At 38.8% G+C, this 25246-nt stretch overlaps 1 protein-coding gene across 1 annotated transcript; it reads left to right on the top strand.

The window, feature by feature from the left end:
- The first annotated feature begins 135 nt into the window (after positions 1 to 135).
- LOC117305769 (WD repeat-containing protein 64-like) lies at positions 136 to 25246 on the top strand. The gene is made up of 26 exons (XM_033790643.1): positions 136 to 661; positions 1678 to 1808; positions 5313 to 5418; positions 5950 to 6056; positions 6764 to 6796; positions 7882 to 7992; positions 8411 to 8622; positions 8839 to 8881; positions 9600 to 9697; positions 10996 to 11215; positions 11759 to 11885; positions 12665 to 12813; positions 13946 to 14069; positions 14863 to 15038; positions 15653 to 15841; positions 16592 to 16716; positions 17285 to 17413; positions 18265 to 18449; positions 18822 to 19036; positions 19681 to 19786; positions 20511 to 20572; positions 21163 to 21275; positions 21778 to 21990; positions 22625 to 22802; positions 24032 to 24166; positions 24673 to 25246. The coding sequence occupies exons 1-26, from the start codon at positions 508 to 510 to the stop codon at positions 24745 to 24747; spliced, it is 3516 nt and encodes a 1171-aa protein (XP_033646534.1). The 5' UTR covers positions 136 to 507; the 3' UTR covers positions 24748 to 25246.

Below are 25246 nucleotides of genomic sequence, written 5' to 3' on the forward strand. Positions count from 1 at the left end.
GACATAGAATGGACACTTGCTAAGTGCATTCAACTGTAGGCGTCTGTAGTCATGGGTACACAGTGTCGAAAGGTCAATGGACCGTATCTTCACACAACTGCGCTGTGTCGGTCGACTGTGTACTAAAGGCTAATAAAGCATGCTTTGTGATAACCGGTCCCGTCATTAAGTGAACATTTCTTGCAGTTGTTATGCTGTCATATTATATCTGGTTGAAATGGAACCATGAAATGATCAGTTACTTCATAATAGCTTGTTGATGTGTTGGGATTGACTGTTTACACCAGTATCACCTGAAGTTAAACACGACTGCCATTTACCGAACACCAATGCTGAGAAACCAAAATCTGTGAAGTGTCGTCCGGCTATATTCTACCGCGCTGCTGCATACACCGCGCTGATTTTCTGAAGTTCTCTTGCCAGGATTTATTTGCTTTTGTTTGGGAATGATAATGATGGACACAAGTGGAATTTATCAAACATGAAAGGCTGCATTCTTCAGCAATTATGGCATCTGTAGAGAAGGATTTTGGTGGACTGGGGCGACCGTACACATCGCAGACGTTCACGCTAAAGTTGAAACAGTTCGAGTTGTACATTGCGGAACTAACCCAGCAGGACAGCGAGGCTAGCGCAGAGGAGAGACGGCAGACATTGAATGGTAGGTCCCGCTGCTACTTAGGGCTGCTCGGGCCCACACACTCGTTTTGCAATACTGCCTGTCGTATCAATTGAGTTTGTTCATATATAGGGCCAAATATATTTGTGTGGTATACAGATGTCTATGTTATGTTTAGTCGTATTTTTTGATACAAACTGACATGGTCATGCAGATTGCAGGCCTGATACTTCATGGAGGCAACAGAGGCGATTGCCTCCGTTGCCCCTTGTCATTGCCTTGGTGCCCTTGAAATGCTCCAGTAGGAATTTACAATGTCCTCATAGGGTGCCCTTTGCCAAAGAGAAAATGCCTTGGTGCCCTTGCCCTTTCAAAAACGAAGCATACAGCCCTGGTCATGGTTCTCATTTAATAATGAGTTGAATGTTGTTATTTCATTTGCTTGGCAAATGTTTGTTGTGAAGCATGGAGGTGTACAAATTTAATTTCTACCATTGTTTGTCGAAGATGGTTGAAGCATGGTAATTTTTCCTCGTTAATGTTTGTTGTTCTTGTCAAGTTGTACTCTTGTTGTAGTGTACTGCAAATTTAAAGGCAGTTCAGTGGACAATATGGGTAATTACTCAAAATAATTGTTGGCATAAAGACTTACTTGGTAACAAGCAATGGAGAGCTGTTGATGGTATAAAACATTGTAAGAAACGGCTCCCACTGAAGAAATGTAGTTTTCGAGAAAGAAGTAATTTTCCACGACTTTAATTTCGTCCCGAACTCAAGCATCTGAAAGCACGCAACTTTGAGTGACAAGGTTTTTTTTCTGTCATCTGTGTACTGTGTGTTGACACTGAAAGCGTAGTTGGAACTAAAGCTTTCTCTGTGCGCGGAGCCACAAGGTATCTCTGCAAGAAAACGGTCCACATGCTGGACTAGGGTTCTACATGTGCCAATATGTACACAACCAATCCAGCTGAATTGTTTCATGGTTGGTCAACTTGCTTTTAAAGGGCTTTAATTTTCACATTGCATTCAATTGAAATCCTTTGTTTTTCCATTTGTAGAGAACCTTCGCTTTGATGTTTTCTGCGATGCCATTCGTTCGTTATTTGGTCCGGATATACGCAGTCAAGACTTGAAGGCTATCTTCAGAAAGATCAGCACCAACCCTGATGCTAAGGTTGACTGGAGTGAGGTATGTTTGTAATAATAATGGCTTCTTATAGCGCTCAGGTCTGTCTCGCAGTGACGCTCATGGCGCTTCAACATTATTACCCCTTGTCACTGGGCCTTAAATCATTTCTTAAACCATCTCAGCTCCCTGGGCAACAGTCTTGTGCAACAAATGGGCCACTCAGCTAAATCAATCACAAGAACCATCTCTGCCCTCACAGGTCCCCATTTACCCCTGGGTGGAGAGAAGCAACTATAGTGAAGTGTCTTGCTTAGGGACACAAATGTCACGACCGGGATTCGAAGTAGCTTCCCTCAAAACTGAGGCAACCAGAGTAGACAATTATTACAACAGGAATTTGGTGTAAATTCAAATGAATGCCAGACATCCGCTCAAACAAAGTCACCCGTTGCCAAGGCGCCTCCATAAAAAAGGACCACCCCCTCCCTCCAGTAGCCCCTTGACTCTTTTTTCGTACATCACATACAGAATCGTTCATTTCTGCCGCTTGTTTTTTAATTTAATATCACATCTCAGAATCATTTAACTATACAGCAAACGTATTTTCTTTTAGAAAAAAGTAACCTACTTTATTCATTGACATCATTTATCAACAAAAGTAACAGAACACTGGTGTAAATTTGGGACATAATTCCACAAAACCGCAGGGTTTGTACACTGTAGCTCAAGTTGTTGACCTGAACTGAATTTTTTGACAGCCATAATATCAAAAATGAGAAAGAAGCTCTTGGTCTACACATTTCGATAAAACGAACAACAAACACTATGGATTTGTCTTGTATTTATATAGTGTGTGTGTATACTTTGTCTAGGCTGATGAAAATCTTTGAATTCTCTTGAGTACATGTATCAAAGTCAACATTTGAACACACTTTGTTTTTATTTAAGACACTGGACACCTTTGGTAATTATCAAAGATCAGTCTTCTCACTTGGTGTATCTCAACTTGAAAATTCGAACTCAATTGGTCTTCGAAGTTGCAAGATAATGGAAGAAAAAACACCTTTGTCACACGAAGTTGTGTGCTATCAGATGCTTGAATTCAAGACCCCAACAAAATTAAGAGGTCTCGAAATCAAATTGAAATATTTTAGTGTGTGTGAAATTACTTCTTTCTCGAAAACGACGTTACTTCAGAGGAAGCCATTTCTCACAATGTTTTATACTATTACTATAAACATGATCGCTAACGAGTAAGTTTTTATGCTAACAATTATATTGAGCAATTACCAATAGTATCCAGTGCCTTTAGGGATACTAGCTACATAGAAATAAGGCACACTCGGTTGAGAAACACAAAATCACCAGACTTGTGTCTGAAGTTTACTGGCCTGGTGCTTAAACCAGTGGCCCCAACCCCAAGCCTTGGATCCAATTCCAAGTGTAAAACTTTTTTTGTAAAAGTTAAGCACTGGAAAATGGTCTGCTATTTTGTGGAACCAATTTGTTTTACTCCACAAAATGGCGGGGTCGACCTTATATTATTATATTATGTTCCACTGGGTTATAATGTATTTCATGAGTCAAATTTATGGGTTTTTTTAATCACTACTCTTGCTCACTAATTAAATTACAACACACTGCAGGTATTTTGTGTGTGTTCAAACAACTCTTGAAAAGGATAAGATGCAAATCAAAAAAGTGAGCATTTTGAGAGATTTGAAGGCAATGAGCCCCTTTAAGCTATAGATTGCCAAAATACAGACAAAGAAATCGAGGACAAAAATTTGATTGATTGAAACTTTAAAAAAAAAAAGTTTTCAATACTTAACTAATATCTCTTCTGAGATTACGCTTTGTTTGGTCAGTGTATTTGGCTACACAGCAAACCTCCAGTGCTGTTTGATTAGTTTACCCATAGAGCAAGGACCCTTGTAATCTCTAATCCCAACACTAGAATGCCCAGCAATGTACTTGCTGCATGCTAGTTATGCAGCCTCTCTGAAAGCAAGCCAGTTTAGCAGCCACTCTATACTGCCTTTCTAAAAGGAAGCCTTGCTACTGCATGCCATTCTTAGGACCCCCCCCCCCCTCATGCTGAATATTTACCTTGATGGTTTTATGTCTACATTGAAGAATAGCAAGAAATTCGATTCTGTTTGCCTCCGTTTTAACTTGTTTGATTTTTTTCTTTCAAGCTTATTGATTGAAGTTATTTTGGGAAAGAGAGGAGTTTAGAAAAAGCACTGGAAACAAGCGCCGTCAGCCGATCAAGATCAGGTTTGAGTGGTAGAAAATGATGGCCACTGCTTGAAAACAAACAAATAAGGAAAACAAAAAAAATTGTGTTCCTTCTTTTTTTAGAAATAAATAAATGCGTACACTGTACAAAGAGGATATTGGGCCATAAGTTTTATCACCAGAGAAAATGACCTGATGGTGCATCTTACATATTTTTTTCTGACGCAGAGGTACTCCTGCCAAGCCACAAGACAAACAATAATTCAAAAGTTGAGAAGTTTTGATGAGGGCATGAGGTTTTTTTTTTTTTCTTCTTCTTTTAGGGGCAAGGGAACATTACAGAATCTTAAAGCGACCATTCTGTTTGAGTAACAATTATCTCCCACAGATGTAATACTCTATTTTTTTGCCAGAATTAGACATCCACATTTTGCAGATATTATGGATGAGGGCTATTTGTTTGATCCCTTTCCTGCATTTACACTCCCTCTTCTTTTGTCGACTTTAGTGAAACCAATAGTACACTTAGCAAAAATCTTATTCTTAAGCCTTCATGAGCACAATCCTGAGTTTTGCCCATGTTCACCCTCAATACCCAAGCTTACATTTATCGGAAAGAGGAGAAGGCCTACATGTAGTATATATCTCATCTTTCTAATAATAAGGTTGCTATTGTATCATGCAATCCTCTGAAAAAGGAGTGGAAAGATTTGAAATGTCAAACAATGTATGAAGCACCATCATAAAGTATTTGAGAAACCAGATTGCTGATCAGAAAGGTCAAAACCAGACTGTATTTACATCATCGAGTTATATAAGAACTAGAGGGCGCACTGAAGATGCTGCTTGCATAAGTGCGACGGGACCGCAAGGAGACACGCGCGCCATTCTGTACACGCGTTGAATATGAAGTACACGTTGGAGTTTGTGTTTATTGAGCGCTACGCGATGCTGTTTTTTCAACTTACAAAATAGCCGCACAAACACACGCTGTGCGATGCTGTTTTGTCAACTTAGAAAATGGCCGCATAGGCCAGTGCACCCTCTAGTTCTATAACTCTATACATTAAACAATGTCTTAGACACTTGTGTATTATGTGCAAGGAAACAGTAAGTAACTGTCTTTGTTGCTCTAAAATAAAATAAATTATGGTGACTGTTGCATTTATAAAACTGGATGAGCTGTAAATTGGAATAATGGGCTTAACATTTGAGTGGCCAAACAGTGCGGTCACCAGTGGATGTCAAATCAATTTGGTATCGAGATGTATTTTAATATTTAACTGTTGTAATGGATGCATTTGTTTTGTTTTGTCTTGGCAGCTATTTGGTTATTTTCAGTCAGAAGACGAGGAACCAGACCAGATCCTAAGTGAAGACATCAGTGTCTTCACTGTATCCAAGAAACACCGCATTGGAGAGGCTGCAGGTACGTTAGAGCACTTTCTCAGTATTTATTGTCTTATTTTTTTATTGTTAGAACGCTTCTTACCTGTCAGTGATTCCAAGAAAATTCTGTAGTTATTTGACAGTGTTAGGTCCAGACCAGTTAGCTTTGTCCGTCAGCTTTTTTCACTAGTCCATACTTCGTATTGAAAAGGGATGCTTTTCAACACTGTGCTACAAAGTAGGCCTAGTAACTAGCCAGGTGGACCTTTATCACACGGCAACGACCCTGCAGGTTTTAAACGACATTTAAGAATTGGTCGCTACCCTGTTATTCCCTTATTAATTGGCCAGAGGACCACTGTTAAAGGAAGAAGCTGCCGTTGCAAGTATTTTGCGCACCAGGCGCCGGTTTTATAAAATTTCTGATCCTTCTGCTTTTGGAGCCTTTTCTTTTTAACAGAAATTGAGGAGACAGTGATATAATAGCCTTAAATGTCAACTGAAGACTTTTGAAGGATAATTTGTCACTTTTTAAAAATGTTCACTGCTTTTGTTGAAAACCTCTTTTCAGGTGACAAGAAACGACGAGATGTTATTAGTGCAGTTACTCATAATCCTAGCATTGATATCTACATATCCGCTTCACAAAAAGGTGCTATATCAGTCTGGAATAGTAAGGTAAGAACTACTAAAAGAATATCAATTTTGGTTTTTACCCGCATACATGTTCACCGATGTGTGTAAGCACTGTATACTCAGTACTTCAGTACTTTACCGAGTTCTGTAAGAAAAATCACAGGCATATTATTTCTTGGGTGGGATTCGAACCCACAATTTTTGCAATTCTAGAGCAATTCATGTTGGTTCTTTTGTTTTCTTTGTTCCAAATACCTTGCCTAACTTAGTAAATGTTCTCATACTCAAAGTATATGTTTTATTTTAGTGTTTATTTCTGCAGGCCTGTACACTTCGTTTTTGAAAGGGCAGGGGCACCACAATGCTTTTTTCTTCTGGGTAAAGGGCACCCTATTAGGAAATTGTAAATTTCTACAGGAGCATTTTAAGGGCACCAAGGCAAATGACCAGGGGGCATGGAAGCAATCACATACTTAGTGCATGAAATGGACCCAGTTGAAATCAACATATCAGGCCTCCTGATTTCTGTACATACTCTAAAGCTGTGTAACTTTGTCTATAAAATTATAATGCCTCAAATCCTATATATAAAAATAGTGTTTTTAACTAAATGAATGTTCTATTCTTAAATGTGCCAGTGGAAACCATTTTTTTTCCAAAATTTTTGATGCAGTTTTTTTGTCAGAGAGTACCTAGATATGGCATGAAGCATTTTCATTTTACTGAGATCTTGTTGTTTCTTTGTACAGAGTCTAAGACTTCAAGCTTGCTGTGATGTCAACGTAAGTTCAAATCTTATGAAAACTTCCTTTTCACTGAAGTTACAATTGATGCTCTCTATTTCTGACTAATTTCCTGATTTGTTTTCCTGAAGATATATAACAGAGCGGAAAACACAACAAGATTAGCAATTAAGTAGGATTTGAAATTTTGCATGGTGGACATACGATATGGAAAGATTTGCGGTAACACCTTGTAATGACTATCTTTAATGAGTTGGGGTGGTTCTGAAAAGAACTGTCGGTTTCAACTTGACGTTTCGACCAGTATGCTCTTATCGTCTTCTGGAGAAAGCTGGACTCTGATGCTGCATGCTGCTTAAGTACTGTGGAGACGGATTAGCTAAGATTAGCAATGATTATACCAGGGCTAGAGTTTCATATTTCAGAGGTCAAGGCTATTTTCATTTTGCAAAGATTATTTTCATTTTGCAAAGATTTGTTTACCCCCAGATTATGCAAATAAACTGAAAGGTTAAACTTGAGGTTCACTGCTCCTCATATTGGGGTATCCCCTTTGGGTCAAAAGTGCGCATAATGAATAATTAATATTGACCCCTTACAACCATGTCCAATAGACCCTTCCCATGAAATATGTAAGTTGCACATAGCGCGTGCGCACTAACGTTTTGGTTGGCAAAATGAGGGAACATCATGCTGTTTTGTACATGGCTAATGGGTGCGTGACGCAGACGCGATTGCGCGTCTGCTTAGTGCACAACTTTATGGCGTTTCCCAACCAACAGGGTCTGTGCGCATGCGTGAATGTAATTAGCATATTTCATGGGAAGGGTCCATTGGGTCCTGGCACCAAGCCCTTCATGAATATTTACACAAAGTTAAAAAGAACTTGAACAAATCTATGCAGTATCTCTGAAGGGCCTGAATGAATATTCATATAACATTCAAGCATTTTCATTTTTCTGTGACAGATACTAAAATCTGAATAGGGCACCAAGGCCAAGACACTGGGGCAACACATGATCTCCATAAACTGAAATCAATGGTCTCTAAAGGCTTGAGGAAGCTGGTCACTAGTTTTCATTTTGATGAAATTAATTGTACTTTTCATGAATTTGTCTGATCAGGAAACATCCTGGGTTACTGGTATTGACTATTTACCTAGCCTGAGACGAGTGGCTGCTGCAACTGAGCGTAGCATATGCATATGGGATCACAGGGCTAAAGGCAAGAACCAGGTTAGTGTTCAAAAACTAGCTTGATGAAAACTATTTGTGTTGACTTCTTTTTTTTTCATTTTGTCTCCTTTGATATTTTACACAAAAGCAAGGTGTCTTTAATTGATTGAGTAAACAAATGTTAATGTACTTTTCAAAATGAGCAGTGTGTATTTTGGTGGATATAAATGCTACTGAAATGTTTTCTCTGTTTCATAGAGCTGAGTTAAGCACAAAAAGTTGCTAAGCACATCAAAATTATGCTTACAGGAATAAGGCTACCAGCCAAACTACCAAATCCCATGTACAATTTGTGACTGGTATCCTGCTTATTTTTGCTAAGCAGAAACATGTTAAGCACAATCTATGAAATTGAGCCCTGGTATGGCTTTGGTTATTACTTTGTATTTAATATTCACCTGTGTTTATCTTATCTCAGAGTATCTTCAGCATCAAGCCAACCGATAACTCAGTACAGTGTATGACCTATGTCCCTTACAACACCTCCATCCATGAAGACAGTATACTGTTTGGTGACGATCTCGGTTACGTCAATCTGCTTAGGATAGCCGCTAAGGACCTCAACACTAAGCATGCTAAGGTGGACAAGAGGAATGGAAATTTGGTTATCGAGCCAGCCACGCTTAGCTAGTAAGTCAACTCTTAAGTTAGAGGAATAGTGATGAAGTTCTTTGCCTTGGTGTCCCTTCATCAAATGCTACCAATGCAAGTGCCCTTTGCAAATTCAATATTCTTGAATGATTTCCTCTATAAAAGATCAGCTTTTGTTGAAAGAAAATGAACAATTTGTAGATTTTAGTTTATTGGGACATCTGAGAAACAATTTTTGTTTAATTATTTCCACAGCCCGATACAGAAGAGGAAGTTACATGATGACTGGGTCTTAAAGGTAACTTTTTAATTTTGTTTTTTTTCTTTGACAGTTTCTTTGATACTTTTTACCTTGAGTGTTTGGGTGAAGAATATTTCGTTCAAACTGAAAGACTCTTTTAAGACATTGATTAGTAGCATAGTCTGACTCAATTTTGAGTCCTAATTGGCACAGTTTTATAGAGCTGTTTAAGCAGAAGCAGACAATACTGCTTACAAAATTGTTTAATGAGCAGAAGTAAGCAGGACACAAGTCGAAAATGGTAGATGTGACTCTGTGTTTTGGCTGGTAACCTTATTCTAGTAAGCAATATTGTTTTGTGCTTAGCAAATTTTTGTGCTTAAGCAGCTCTATTACATTGGGCCCACCCCAGACTTGATTTCAATAAGATTGTTAACCTTATTATAGTAAGCAATATTGTTTTGTGCTTAGCAAATTTTTGTGCTTAAGCAGCTCTATTACATTGGGCCCACCCCAGACTTGATTTCAATAAGATTGGTAACCTTATTATAGTAAGCAATATTGTTTTGTGCTTAGCAAATTTGTGTGCTTAAGCAGCTCTGTAACATTGGGCCTAGCTCTAGACATGATTTCAACAAGAGTGCATCTACACTTTTGCATTCAGCTGCACCTTGATAGCAAACTCATTTTCATTTAAGAACTTAAACGCAAAATTTGTGATTTTTTGTTTTCCCCCCTTTTGACTTGCTGACTTAATGTGACCTTTCACCCTTAGGTCAAATACCTGGCTGATCTTCGTTGTTTTGCTTCATGCTCACCGAGCAGCTCAACGTCATTTGTCCTAGAATCCATCGACAGATTAAGCGACTCAATGTAAGTTCTGAAGGGCGGAGTCATTTTCCTCTTTATTTCATTTCGTTTCAATAATTTCATTTATTAATTCTGCAGGGATGAGATTGTTCAGACTTATGGCTGAATTCAGACTTTTTATGTCGGCCTGGTGAAGAAAATCAGACATTATTTTTTCCCATAATTAAAGAAATCCTGCTCATTGGTCTATTTCTCTAGTGCTTTTAATACTGTTTCCAAAAGCTCCTTGGAATCTATAACCCCAAGGGTTACCAAACGGTAGAAATGGCATCATTTCAACATACCTTTGAATTTGTTTCCAAGTTTCAGACTTTTTCGTTAGTAATGACTCTCACCCCTGATTCTGGTTCTGAAGCAATTGACTCTCATAAAGGCAAACTTAATCACTGTACTAGCCAATAGCCCAATGGAAGAGGACTAGGGGGAACTTTCAGTTTTAGATGTGGGAGGAAAACCTCCAGAGAGTTATTCAGGGGAAAACCGGCACAGTCAGGTAGGGACTGAAAACCCAATCTACTGGGACTAGTTTTACTTTCGCCTCGGAGTTCTTATGAAGTTCCCATTCCAGGGGTGGATTTCACAAAGAGTTAGGACTAGTCTCATCTCGAGTTAGGACCAGTTACTCGTCCTAACTTAGGGCTATCAATGCAATTTGTATATCTCCTAGGACTAGTCCTAAGTGTCCTAACTTAGGACTATCAATGCTATTTGTATATCTCCTAGGACTTTGTATATGCAATTTGTATATCTCCTAGGACTAGTCCTAAGTTAGGACTAGTCCTAACTTAGGACTATCAATGCAATTTGTATATCTCCTAGGACTAGTCCTAAGTTAGGACTAGTCCTAACTTAGGACTATCCATGCAATTTGTATATCTCCTAGGACTAGTCCTAAGTTAGGACTAGTCCTAACTTAGGACTATCAATGGAATTTGTATATCTCCTAGGACTAGTCCTAAGTTAGGACTAGTCCTAACTTAGGACTAGTCCTAACTCTTTGTGAAATCCACCCCTGGTCTTGGTACTTTTGGATAATTGTTATTAAAAAAATTAATTATTATAAGATCTAATAGATGTTAAATTTTAATCGGGGCAATCTCGGTAGTCTAGTTGGTAAGACACTGCTCTAGAGTTGCAAGGGTCGTGGGTTCAAATCCCACCCGAGTAATATGCCTGTGATATTTGTTCACAGGACTCGGGGGAAATTACGGAGTATACAGTTCTAGCACACATCGGTGTATGGGTAAAAACCAAAATTAGTATTATAAGATCATTCCATTTTTTTTTGTTCATGTTCACAGCCCTTGTAAGTCCTTGAGCATACCAAAGGGTGTCAATTGTTTCGCTTTCTGCGCCCACGCCAACGTGATCGCAACGGGAGGCAACGATAAGATCATTCGTATCTGGCATCCACATATATTCTCCAGACCCACCGGCAAGATGATCGGACACTTGTTTACCATCATTGACGTTGCTGTCAATGAGAAAGATCAACACGTCGTCAGCTTATCCACAGCAAGGGTGAGTTGATCCACTTGGTTTTAGTGGATATTATGTCAAAACCAATTTGGAATGAACAGCCAGAGTGTAGACTGTGGGGGAGATAAGCTTTGCTGAATGAGCTGACAACTTAAAGTGTAGGTCAAGCTGGTGTCTTGCTTCAGCATGCCTATGTGGGCTCCAAGGGAATCTACACGGAAGCGGAAAGCTCTGAGTTATGGATGGACGCAGTGCAGTGTCCTGCTAGCTTGAGACTGCAAACATTTTGTTTTCTATTTATCTAATTTGATTCAAGCCGTATTTAACCAAGGTGACCCATCCAGCATAACTGATCATTTGAAGATAAAAATTTAGAATAACTTTGGTTTTTTTAATACAAAATAAAGATAAGACCCAAAACAAAAGCCCAATAACACAAACAAACAAAACAAAAATGTCATGGAGGAAATACAATAAGGCTTCGGCAGTAAAGGGCACAAATGGAACAGTTTAAAACTTACTTGTTGAAAATGTTCAGACATCAAGGCAATGGTGTTCACTTTGGTCCACTGTATTTTTGATTAGGTATTCCGTGTGTGGGACATCCACACCCTGACTAGTTTACAGGTCTTCACTGATAATGAAGAGCGGCCAGGTGAGAAGAGGATCCACTGCATGGTGTATGATGAGAGACATGAACGACTCATTACAGGTACAAACATAATCAATGGATAATAATAATACTAATAATGGTGTCTTCTATAGCGCCACCATTTGTGTCCCACTTTGTGAAAATGAGTCACATGTCGCCCAATGCAATATTAAGTTATGGACAGTTATTTTTTTTTTTTTTTAAGATCTTTAGTTGCATGGTTAAACTTTAGAACACTTACTTTTAGGCAATAAAGCTATGAATACAACAATTTTGTGATCATACTTGTGTCTAATTTGTATACTTTTGCACACAATGGTAGTTTAAAATATCATTTTACTTGTAATTCGTTTTTCAAAAAAAATGGTGTAGTGGCTAATTTCAAACGGGAGTAACTCAGCAACGCCATACACCCCGAAGCTTAGACACATACCAAATTACTGCTGCTGATGTGTTCTTTCCAGCAATGCATATAACTCAATTCCTGAAATTGCCTACATCTGACTCATTTTCACATAAATTGTGTAGTTTTGGTTTGCACAAAGGTTGTATTGCAGATAATGGTCATAGCTCTTCGGACTGGCACCCCCGAACAAAGATATTGGCTCATAGGGAGACCGCCAAACAAGGGCTGATTAGCTCAGTTGGTATAGTGCCAAGACGTTAATCTTGAGGTTGTTGGTTCAAATCCAACTCCAGTCTTTGTTCAAACCCAAAATATTAATTTTAAAACTTACCCAGTCCTTTTCCCTTGTGATTTATTCACTTGATATATGTTATCTTATTGCCACACAGAAAGCAAAAAGTTCATTCTGTGTTAACGTTTCTTACTCCTGAAGGTTCAAGCGTTCTGGATTTATGGCCATTAACCAGGACAGTACAGGACACCATGCAAGTACCTCACACTCATGATAGGCCTATAGCACAGGTCCTATTCAATCTAGAACTCAACCAAGTGGTGACAGTGTGTACAGAATCTATCATCAAGGTAAGAAGCAGATAAATCAGTTCTAGTGTTTTTATTATACGAACTGCCTCTAGCTACCGGGCAATCTCTGTGGTCTAGTTGGTTAGATACTGCTCTAGAGTTGCAAAGGTTGTGGGTTGGAATCCCACCCGAGTAATATGCCCGTTACTCCGGTAAGTTCTGAGTACAGTGCTGACACACATAGGTGAATACTGGTAAAAGAACAAAATTAACGACTCGCCGTTGAATTTTATAAAAATATATCTATATTTAATAGATGTTAAATTTGCATCGGGGATAAAGAATATCAATTTTGGTTTTTACCCATATACACCGATGTGTGTAGCACTGTATACTCAGTACTCGAGTCCTGTGGAAAAAAATCACAGGCTTAGTACTCGGGTGTCATAAAATTACCTTACCACGACCTTTGCAATTCTAGAGCAGTGTCATACCAACTAGACTCATGACACTGCTCTAGAATTGCAAAAAGGTCGTGGGTTCAAATTCCACCCGAGTAACATGCCTGTGATATTTGTTCACAGGACTCAGGAAAGTACTGAGTATACAGTGCTACACACATCGGTGTATATGGGTAAAAACCAAAATTAATATATCTATATTTTGTTTATGAGAGATCACCTTATATCACAAGGCAGGACAGCCACTGTAAGGTGAGGGCTATACATGACTGATTTGGGCTATCAATCGAAATCAACTGCCACTAGGGACACGTTGCAACCTACTCCTGGGGCTGAAAGAGAGCGCCTCAGTAGCCCAGGGCTGTACACTTTCTGGGAGCTGAGAAACATTGCTATATTTTGCTTCACACATTAAGTTGGTTTTGGTACCAACAATCTCGGCCATATCTCGTTGGGCCCCTGCACCACGGCCCCCGTGCCCCCTTTCAATGTTGGCTCTCCTTGCGCGGTCTTTGGTGCTTTCATCAATATTGAGTGGGGGGACGAGTGAGAAAAATGTTTTTTGTCACGGGGGAAGTGGACAGGGAATGTTTATTGCGAATGGGTGGCCCAAGCATTTTTGCTAGGATTGAAGCTTTGTTTTCGCTCATCAATGCCTGGCCTTAAAATGTTTTATAGATTTCTGGAAAAAAAATAATATACTTTGTATTTATAACTTTGTTAAATCGTAGGTATGGGAGTTGGAGTCAGGCAAGCAAGTGTACCATGTGACCGAGTCACATGGTCCTAATGTTGAAATCACGGCGATCGCTATCGACAAGACTGGCTATAGATTAGCATCAGGGGCATTAGATGGTAAGGGTCTACTAAGAGAGTCAATATAGACACTACATTGGTTTACAAAATTGCAAAAAAATGTATGCTTGAAAACGCATCTGTTAAAAAGTGGCTTTATGGTTAAAATCAGTTGTGGTGTGTCTTGGCGCAGTTCTGGTGTAGTCAGCAACGAGTAGGGCTTTAAATCTCGGTCATGACACGTGTGCCTTTGAGCAAAGCACTTAACCACAATCGTCACCAAAACAAGCGCTTAAATAAGTTTCTTGATTGGAGGTAGATACAAATTCTTAATTGTTTTGCAAGTAACAGGAACTTAATGTCACGTTTTTGGGGGTTATTGGTTGTACTGTTCAATTGATTTTACTTCATATTTTTTTAGTATTACATTCCAAACATCACATTTAATTGTCATGGTTATAAACTACGTTTAAATAAAATAATAGACGAAACCAAATTTCGCCCACGTAAAACTACATATGGTGTGAACCACGGTCACAAAAGCTCAAATACACGCAAGACTTGCGAATTCTATAGCCAAATATCATTCTCATGACATCTGACTGTTCTAAACGCCATGCTTGTAATATCAAAGGCACAATTCCACAAATATTTCCCGTCTGGTCCTCTATTGGTGAGCTGAACTTTATCCTTTTTAAACAACAATTTATTGTCAAATCATTAAGTAAGTTCATCTTGGATCATCTTAGTAACATCTACATTTTTTTTTGGATTTGAAAAACGAGGCTCTTAATTCTATCTATTTATTTAGAGTTTCTTCCTCTTAATTCATAATTCTTTTTCAATTGAACAGGATCATTAAAGGTGTGGGATTTTGGAAGTGGGCAAGAGATTAGATCCTGGATGCCTAATCTGGAGTCTGAGCGAGGAGATGAGGACATTGGTGTGACCAGCCTGCTGTATATTGAAGTCAAAGAGAGACGCTGTATAGTAGCGTCAGGTTGGAACAACAAGCTAAGATTACTAGAAGTAAGTGAACAACTTTGTTGTAGGCCTATAGGGAGCATCTCAAAAATTGGAGCAGCAGGAATCTTTGAGAATAGACTTGTAAATTTGAAGTACAAAGACAAGAGCGTGGCAGCTGCAGAAAGAGACCTGTCACCCCAGGAGTGTCGAGACTTGGGTTCATTGAGGAGAAGCATGTTACTGGATCAAAGATTCCTTAAAGCAGTTCTGAGATACAATAATAATAATAATAATCAGTTTTTATATGGTGCTTTTCGCACCCGAAGGGCGTCTCAAAGCACTTCCAACATTATTACCCCTGGTCACTGGGCCATTAATTCATTCCTATTATAGTTAAGTGTCTTGCTAAAGGACACAAGTGTCACAATCGTGACTCGAACCCACACTCTGCTGATCAGAAACCAACAGAGTTTGAGTTCCGTGCTCTTATTCGCTCAGCCACGACACCCTTGAGGTTAAGTGCTTTGTGGACAATGAGCATCATTGAAGTAGTGGTTTAACTATAAATAAAAGTAATTTCAACAGGTCCATTCTTGATAGTTGATACCACCATTTTTAGATGTTTGGGTTACAAACTTTCAAGATATATTTCAGTTTTTTGTTGTTTTCTTTTCTAGGACTCCCAGGATGTTGGTGACCTGACTTTGTATGCCGAGTTCTCTGATTTATTTCACCTCTCCTCGTCGGACAGTCCATCGTTACATCCAGGGAGTCTGAGCAGTCGTAGTTCCAGCTCGTTCAGTCGGTCCAGACCGCTGCCCGATATCGGCCACGCATCGGCGCAAATCACAAACATCAATAGAAAGGTACGGCAGACTATACATATTAAAGCCATTATACACTTTTGGTAAACAGTATTGTCCAAGTCCCACATTTCGTGTATCACAACTTATATATAAAATAACAAACCTGTGAAAATTTAGGTTCAGTCGGTCATCGGAGTCGGGAGAAAATAACGGGAAAACCCATTCTTGTTTCCGCGCGTTTCGCCGTGTCATGACATGTGTTTTTTAATAAATCCGTAATTCTCGCTAACGAGAATTTATATTGTTTTAATGTTTTCTCAAAAGTAAAGCATTTCATGGAACAATATTTCAAGTGAAGTCTTTCACCATTACCTTCTGTAAACCCTGTAAATTATTTGTAAATCTGTGAACTTTTTTTGTTTTTTTCTGTACCGAAAGTGTATACTGGCTTTAAAATACCACAATTTGTGGGATGAAATTTTCAAAAGTGACAAGCAGAAATTTACCTCTCATGTCATTGAGAGTGGTGAAACGGGCCCAGTTTCATAGAGCTGCTTAGCCACAAAAATATGCTAAGCACAACAAAATTAAGACCAGAATAAGCTTTCCATTTTGTTCAGTTTGTGGCTGGTATCCAGCTCATTATTGCTAAGCAGGAATTATTAAAGCAGTATATTCTGCTTAAGCAGCTCTATGATTGGGCCCAGGTCAACTCATCCCCCAGGCTCACTTGTACCCAAGTCAAATCCTTCCCAATGTTAACTTTATTTTCTACTATTGTTTTTGCATATTTGCTTTTTTTCTCACCAGGAAAACATTCTCGAGAGTCATGAAGTGACGTGTCTAGCGCCCCTGACTTCCGACTCAATGGCGACTGGTTGTGCTAATGGAAACATTGTCATATGGGACACTGTCACTGCTACAGTACAACAGATGTGAGTAATACATTAAACTAAAATGAGAACTTGCTAATTTGAATCCTGTAACTAGACCCCTTCTCAAAACTATTCTTCGTTGCGGGAAGGTTTATCCAAAAGGGGTAAATCATTGAGGATAAGTTGCAGATGGATTTTTTTTCTTTTGGAAATAGATGTTTTCCCCGTATAGAACTCATTTTTTCTCCAAGTATGTTGACAGACTCCCCCACTGAACAGTCTGGTTTTCGAGTTTTTTCCTTCTTTTTTTCCCCCAAAGTTTGTTTGTTAAGATGATCTTCCCGTCAATGGAACTCGGCTAATTCCCACAATGGGATATAAATGCCAAGCTGGCAACAACCAATCTCTCTCATATAAACATTGGTTATTAAATTTGATTATGCATTGCACAAATCAAGAAGTTGTGATTCAGTAACTAGACAACAGTACTTATTCCAGTCATTGTGAAATGATGTCTCTCAAGCATGTAGATATTTCTCCAGCTGTCCCAAACCCACAACCCACATTACCCCGGTACTGAGTTCGCTCCCATAAAAATGATTCATATGTTTTACTCTCCAAATTGCAGATTTCGGTTGCCAAGCATGTCAGCTAATGATAAGAATGAACATGAAGAGAAGACTACACATCCACGACAGGTCAACTCATTATTGCTGATGGTACATCGGACAAGAAAACCTGATCCTGCATACATCAAGTAAGATCCACAAGGATACTGCAATATCTTTAATCCACCAGCCATTTCAGTAAACTCCTTTTAAGGCAGTGGACACTAATGGTAATTACGCAAAAGAATTATTGGCATAAAACCTTTCTTGGTGACGAATAATAGGGCAAAAGAATTATTGGCATAAAACCTTTCTTGGTGACGAATAATAGGGAGAGGTTGATGGTATAAAACATTGTGAGAAATGGCTCCCTCTAAAGTGCCATAGTTTTCAAGAAAGAAGTAACTTTCCATGAATTTGATTTCGAGACCTCAGATTTAGAATATGAGGTCACGAAATCAAGCATCTGAATGCACATAACTTCGTGTGACAAGGGTGTTTTTTTTTTCATAGTTATTTCGCAACTTCGATGTCCAACCGAGCTCAAATTTTCTCAGGTTTGTTATTTTATGCATATGTTGAGATACACCAACTGTGAAAGCTTGTCTTTGACAATTACCAATAGTGTCCACTGTCTTTAACCTATTTTACTGTTACACACACACTGTTGTACTTGTTGTAGGTGGTATTTTTTTTTATTCCCCTATTTTAAAGCTGTTGTTTTGTTTCGTTTTGTAGACTGCTCCTTGACAAGCCCAGCTTTTTGGAATGTGCCTTCACATTCATATATTGTTGACCTTTATTTTTTGATATAATGATATGATGAATTAAATTTTTTGAGTTTGAATTAAATTTAATTGAATTGGATACAAACAAACTAGCATCCTGTGTCATCACTGAGGTTGAACAAAATCGTGAACGCATTTTACTAACAATAAGTCTTACTTGACCTCTTTACCAACAAAAAATTGTAACACATTTATATATTCCATTTGAACAGGAAGTTGACGGGCCATGTCTCCCCAAGTGATCACAGCTCAATGGATGAGGATAAAAATACTGGTACTGAGTCGTTCACTGGTTCCCAATCAAGGGCTATGACTAGTGTGTCACATAGGGATGTTAACACAGCAGTAGGAACTGCTGAGGAGATGGAGACCAACCAAGACGAGGGAGGCATACCAGGTAAAAACAAAATCAGTAGACAATCTTTGGCATTTTCGGGCAAGCGAGATGTATAATGCTGGTCATAATGAGATGTGGGCCTTGGTGTATTTGAGTCACAGGGGTGACAAGAACATTTTGAGCTTTATACACGGCTGAAAAGAGCAAACAACATCAGCAAACTTATGACTGGACAAGTTCGGCAGTCTTGTGGTTTTTTTTCTTTCAATTGAATAGCAATAGTAATTTACCTAAATGTGTCATATAATATCTTTAAATTAATGTTAAAAATAGAGGTTCAAATGTTCACTATGAGTCTGATAAATATTTTTTCAATTTTGTTGAACATTGAAGTTTACTAAATTGTCATTGATTTTGATTTTTTTTTACCAGCAGAAAAAGATACGGTCAGTAAGGAAGAGCTAATGGAGGACAATGCGAAAGACGGGACAGAGAGACTGCCGACAGCAGAGGGCGCCGTCCTCGATGAGGATGCTGACGAGGAGTTGGAGAATATTGACCCAACGGCTAGGATGATCGTAACGACCTATGACCCCATCCTGGTGTCGTGTCATTCAGATGCTCTTATTCAATTCTGGAACATGAAGGTACTTGTTAGGCAAGAAATAAAAATGAGTAACAACCTGAAGAGTTCTTGTGGTAATAAATATTCCTGTGGTATTTTGTGTGGTAAGATCAGGTACCAATTTCATAGAGGTGCTAAGAACAAAAATTTGCTTACCATGAAATTTCTTGCTCAATAAAAACAGGATTACCAGCCAAATTTCCACGACATTTTTAAGATAAGCAAACAACAACTGAATACCAGTAACAAGCAATATGCACCAAATGGAAATTTGGTTGGTAAGCCTGTTTTCATCAAGGAAAAAATTTCATGCTGATCGAATTTGTGTGCTTAGCAACTCTGTAAAATTGGGCCAAGGTACCAAAGGAAAAAGCAACTAACCAACTGCCAGTCTGTTGATATTACCACATAAGTTCCTCTGGTATTTAATATTCCTGTGGTTATTTAATATTCTTGTGGTATTTTGTGTGGTAATGTAAGGGACCACAAGAATTGTCACATGACATTTTTGTAAGGGATGGTAAAAAAGAGGGGGTATGAGTGCTGTCAACTCAAGTCGCCTATGGCAAGAGAAGGGTTTATATACTGTGCACTGTATGCACAAGATGTATTTATAGGGATGTAGAATACCCCCAGTGGATAACCTTGGCCTGTTTTTTGTTTCAGGGAGAGATGGTACGTGAGATCTCGGCCATGACTCGGAGGCAAGGTTCAGCTGTTACTGCTATATGCGCTGATGAAGACTGCAATGTTCTCATCACTGGAGACAATAGTACGTACACACCTTGCAATTGTATACATCAGTCAGGTTGGCTCAGTGGTTTATGTCCCTCGGTTCGAGCCCGGTTGGCTCAGTGGTTTCTCTATGCCTTGCACCTATTTTGACCCCGGTGCGAGCCCGGACCGGTGCCTTTCATGTGGACGGGTTTTTTCACTCCCTATATGGCTGCATGGGTTTATTCTATAGCAATATAGTCTCAATATTCAATATTCTACTCTTGCTTTTGTGATAATTATTTGTATAGTATTATTATTCACCTAAGATGGTTGCATTGAACTGTAAGAGTGACTGCTACTTAAAGGCAGTGGACACTATAGGTAATTACTCAAAATAATCATTATCATAAAACCTTTCTTGATTACGAGTAATGGGGAGAGGTTGATAGTGTAAAACATTGTGAGAAACAGCTCCCTCTGAAGCGACATAGTTTTCAAGAAACAATTAATTTTCCACGAATTTGATTTTGAGACCTCATATTAAGAATTTGAGGTCTCGAAATCAAGCATCTGAAAGCACACAACTTCGTGTAACCATGGTGCGACAAGGGTGTTTTTTTCTTTCAATAATATCTCGCAACTTCGAGGACCGATTGAGCTCAAATATTTACAGGTTTGTTATTTTATGCATATATGATGAGATACACTGTGAAGACTAGTCTTTGACAATTACCAATAGTGTCCAGTGTCTTTAATAATATGTGAATTTGGTTTTTCAGAGGGATATATAACAATGTGGAGTGTGGACATGTTTCTGGAGAATCCACAATCCGATGAAAATGTGAGTGTTTATTCTTTCTTATTCTCAAAAATTTGTGAGGTACTTGATTGATTGATCGGACGGTTTGGAAACCTGGGCTTGTTTGAAAAGTACTACTAATCATCTCATTAATTTGATTTAATAGTATTTAAAGGAACGTTACAGAATTGGTAAGAAACAAAACCGTGAAGATCACAGATTTACATCAAAACTTACATTGTCTAATGATGATGATAGTAGAAAACATCCCTTGAAATATTTATGACTGAAATGTCCACGTTTGGAGTTTATCGCTCAGTGAGCGTTTTATTCATTTTTGTTTTGGCATCAATGTAATGCAAAGTTTGTAATTGTATTTTTTTCCGCTATTCTCTCGTGACCCAGATGGCTGATCGATCTCAAACTTCTACAGGTTTGTCAGTTCTTGTATATGGTGGATTACATAAAGTGCTTACACTGCCAAAAACTGTTTTGTTAGCAAAAACCTATTCTGTAATGTTCCTTTAATTAAGCAACTGATTTTATTGACTGCTTTTATTTTGATTTGATGGCGGTTGTTAATGATGATTTGTTTTTGATTGATTATTGATTGAATTGTATTGATTTGATAGGAGTTGATTAAACAGTTGATTAGTTGGAGGGCACACCTTAGCCGCATCGTGACCCTCGTCTACACCAATCACATGAAATCCATCATCTCGGGATCATTGGATGGATCCGTCAGGTAAAACCATTTTCCTCTTTTTTTCTCTTCTCAATTGTCCAGAAACTGTGGAAAGACTAATATGGTTTTATGTTTGTATTAATCTTTTTGTGTCATGTGTACTCGGGTCTGCTTTCATGACAGGAAAGCTCCATTGAACAAAGAGGCCAGAATTAAAACATCCTTTTCCTCTGACAACTCACACCTGTTATCTCTATGTAATTCCTTTTCAAAACTGAACTTAATTGCTCGACCATTTAGTTTAATGACCCAAGTAGTTCAATGTAAACACACCCACCCATTGAAAAGGATGTTTAATTTCTGAGTTTTTCAAACTCGACGACAAATCGTAGCTTTCCTGTAATGCCATTTTGTGTGTATTTTTTATTATTCATAGGACATTCTTATACCAGAAACTGATCAAGAGTTTCCCTCCCAAAATGTCCCTATGTTAGTTTTAAAAGTCTCTTTAGATGTCTCCCTATGTTTACATCAAACTCTTGTTGAAACCCATTTCTTTTAGACTCTGGTATGCTGAGGACCCAGCTCGTGGTCACTTCATGGGATTCTTCAGTCAACACCGTCCTTGGAACTTCCCGAGTCTTGAGAGGAGTAGCACCCCCGTGTTGCCTTATGACATCACCGAAGGGCCCCTCAGGCCGATGAAAAATGTCAATGAGAAGAAGCACAAGACAACTCAGAGCTACGAGTACCCGCTGGTGTTTGACGACAATAAGTAAGGGAAACAACAAATAAGATTCGGGCCCATCTTCATAAAGCTGATTAGCAGAAAACACTGCTCAATTTCTCTGCTAAACCAAAAATTAGTGGGGCACCAGTCGCAACAGTGTAAACTTTATGGAATGTTGGCTGTTAACCTGTTTTTGCTTACAGGCTTTATGATATTTGGCCATGAACCCTAGCAGTGCCCTGAGTTGATTAAATCGGTACAGGTTTAAGACTGTGCATCAAAATCCAAATCCACGTTGTAATGAATCGGCCACCACTTGAATTTGGTGTGCTAGACTGCTTTGCCACGTCACACAACACAACGGTAGATAAATAGAACAACAAGTTTTTAATGGACTACCCATTCCTAGTCTACCTGTGGCAGTAGAGAAACAGCAGGAGGATAAGTTCTTATCTTCACACGGTATTCTCACGTTTCCCAATACTCCATTACAGTTGATAACCAACATGACTAGTTGTTATCAGAACTAGGTAGTCTCCTGATTCCCAATCTACTCCATGGCAGTTGATGAATAGCAGAACACGTTCTTATCAGAATAATCATCACATCAAAGTAGACTATCACATGGTGTTGCCACAAACAGAATATTTATCCAACATTCTTGTTACCTTTTCAACAGATGGAAGCCATTCCGACGTTCAGCCTACGTCCAAACCAGAACCAAACACAAGGAACCAGAAGACATGAAGTTCTTTGAGGCCTTGCAGAAGCCACAGTTCTACAATGATCACCTGAAGAGTGGAAGGACTGGCGAGATGAGTCTAGGTGCTGTCTTCAGAGCACTACCTGTGTACACTGTGAGTAGTGCAATATTTTGTTGTGTATACTTTTGACAGTGTAAACCAAGCTGCTACTTCAACAACTTTATCCTCATACACATGTATTCTCCTTGGTAAAGGGCACCCTATGAGTACAATTGTAAATTTCTACTGGAGCATTTCAAGGGCACCAAGGCAATGACCAGGGGGCATGGAGGCAATCGCCTTCGTTGCCTCCATGAAGTATCAGGCCTGTTGTATGTTGGTTGTTCTTTGCTGTTTGTCTTTTATACAACGTACATGTACATGGTTTTGATGTATTGCACTAATGTTAAGCTCTGTTGTTTCTCTGGAGTGTGAGTTTGAGTTCAGGTTGAGTCCTTAAAAGCAAGACACCTAACCATTAATGGGTGCGTTCGATAAGCTTCCCTGGGTCGACCCCGCAGTGCTCACTCGGGTGAGCCCATGACAAGAGCTATTCAAACGATCACACTCGCCCTCTCGTGGTGACGGCATGCACCTCAGGTCACCCCCAAGTGACCCACTTTACAAGCAGGGCACTGGGGGCTGACCCGGGTGAGCCCCATCAAAGCTATTCGAACGTACCGGGGCAGACCGGGGTCGACCCAGGGAAGCTAAACGAACGCACCCATTGCTTTGTCCTCAGGACAAGCCAAAAATCTGTTGAACCTTTGTATTGTGTAATGCATTAGAACCAGTACAATTACACTTATTGTTAAGACTAAGGGGTTTGCCCAGATGTTTCTGGCATTCTGAATGAGCTGCAACTACATAAATGGGTCTCGGATTTAAAAAACATGTCTTTAACAAAAAAAAACACTGTGAGATGGTAAAGAGGTAAATTGCTACATAAAAGCTAGATCAGACTACTATTATATTAACCAAGTGAATGTATAGCTTGGGGTAGTGCATTAGGTAACACAATATTGATGACAATGTAGCCAAGCATGTACTTTGGCAATGGTATATAGAAGGATTTGGGACTGTAAATATGGTTTATTTGTTAGTTGAGGCTTAGAAATTACTTTGATATTAATGTTGTTTCTCTTCTATTTTTGTCGTTCTATAAATTTGATTTTCAAACTTGATTGAAATACAAGACGAACTGGTTTTTACGGTTTTCCCCCAAACAAAGTGGATAAGAGCAATTTATAAATAAAACTGTGAGAAACAGTTAACTCGTAAACTTTAAAAGTTTACTCCGTATGTCGTTTTCAAACAAAATGTTGTTGATTGTTTTTCTTTAGGTGAAGACTCCAGAGCTTGTGAAAACTCCTTCTATGGAATTTGGTAATTCAACATGGACGACAGACTCCTTCCTGTTTGCCCCGCCCCCTTCTAAAACTAACAAGTCAACCTCTCCAACCAAGGAAGCAGGAAAGGTAGAAATATTTTGTTGTATTTGGGAAAGCTCCATTAAAGAGGGGCGAATAAAAACATCCTTTTCGTCTGACAACTCACACCTGTTATCTCCATGTAATTCCCTTTCCAAACAGTGGACTTAATTGGATCATGCACAAACCAGTTGGGCTGCTGACTGCCCTAGACAGATTTATTGCTTATTCATGAAGTTCAATAACCAAAGTAATTCAATGTCATCACAGCCATTGGTGGATAGTGCCTGAGTTTTTGTGGCGTAACTCGGAATGTCTCTAGTGGAGTTTCTCCGTAATGTTTATTTCATTGGTCAAAAGCTTGTAAACTTTAATTGATAATCAAATGACGTCTTTTCTTGATGACTGAACAGCGTTTTTACTTTATGACTAAAAGATGTCTTTTCTTGATAACCAAATGAAGTCTTTTCTTTATGACTAAAAGGCGTTTTTTCTTGATGACTAAATGGCGTCTTTACTTGATGACTAAATGACAATCTGTTTACTTGATGTAGGTGAAATCTCAACACAGACGCAGCGCAAAAGATCCTACATCCACGAGTCCCATGCCATCACCAAGAAAGAGGTAGTTATCACCAAAGAGCGCCCTCTATCGAGCCATGACTGACAGAAGCTGACATCGGGTTCAGGTCAAAATATCTTGTTTTTGTTTTTTACACTCGGATTAAAAATGCAACGTTTTTTTTTATTCATGTTGTACATTTTTACTTCAATGATCTTGAGCACAACTCTAATGTAACATTCACAAATTAATCTCTTATGTATATATTTTTTATACCTTTACTTTTTCATTGAATGAGATTTTATACAGTAATCATTGTAAAATTTTCACAATTTTTTTTTATTTTGAAAAACCCACCGTCATTGAGCGTCTTTCTTAAAAATTACTCCTTGAGTCTTGCACAACGCAAACTTTTGTGCATGTTTGAGCATGATTTTGACTCCCAAACCAGCGGACGGGATAGGCGTGTTGTGCAAAGGGGCATGTGAGTTACCATGTTTATCCTGTTTTTATATTTATTTTTCATTTTTTATATGCAAGTCGCCAGACACACGAGGCCTGAAGGC

The sequence above is a fragment of the Asterias rubens genome, unplaced genomic scaffold, assembly GCF_902459465.1.
Source record: "Asterias rubens unplaced genomic scaffold, eAstRub1.3, whole genome shotgun sequence".
Taxonomy (NCBI): domain Eukaryota; kingdom Metazoa; phylum Echinodermata; class Asteroidea; order Forcipulatida; family Asteriidae; genus Asterias; species Asterias rubens.

Excerpts from the sequence above, each read along its gene's own strand:
- LOC117305769 (XM_033790643.1), top strand. The coding sequence starts at position 508 with ATGGCATCTGTAGAGAAGGATTTTGGTGGACTGGGGCGACCGTACACA. Across the intron at positions 12,814-13,945 it reads GTACAGAATCTATCATCAAG|GTATGGGAGTTGGAGTCAGG; the intron begins GTAAGAAGCAGA and ends GTTAAATCGTAG. Across the intron at positions 22,803-24,031 it reads GAGCACTACCTGTGTACACT|GTGAAGACTCCAGAGCTTGT; the intron begins GTGAGTAGTGCA and ends GTTTTTCTTTAG.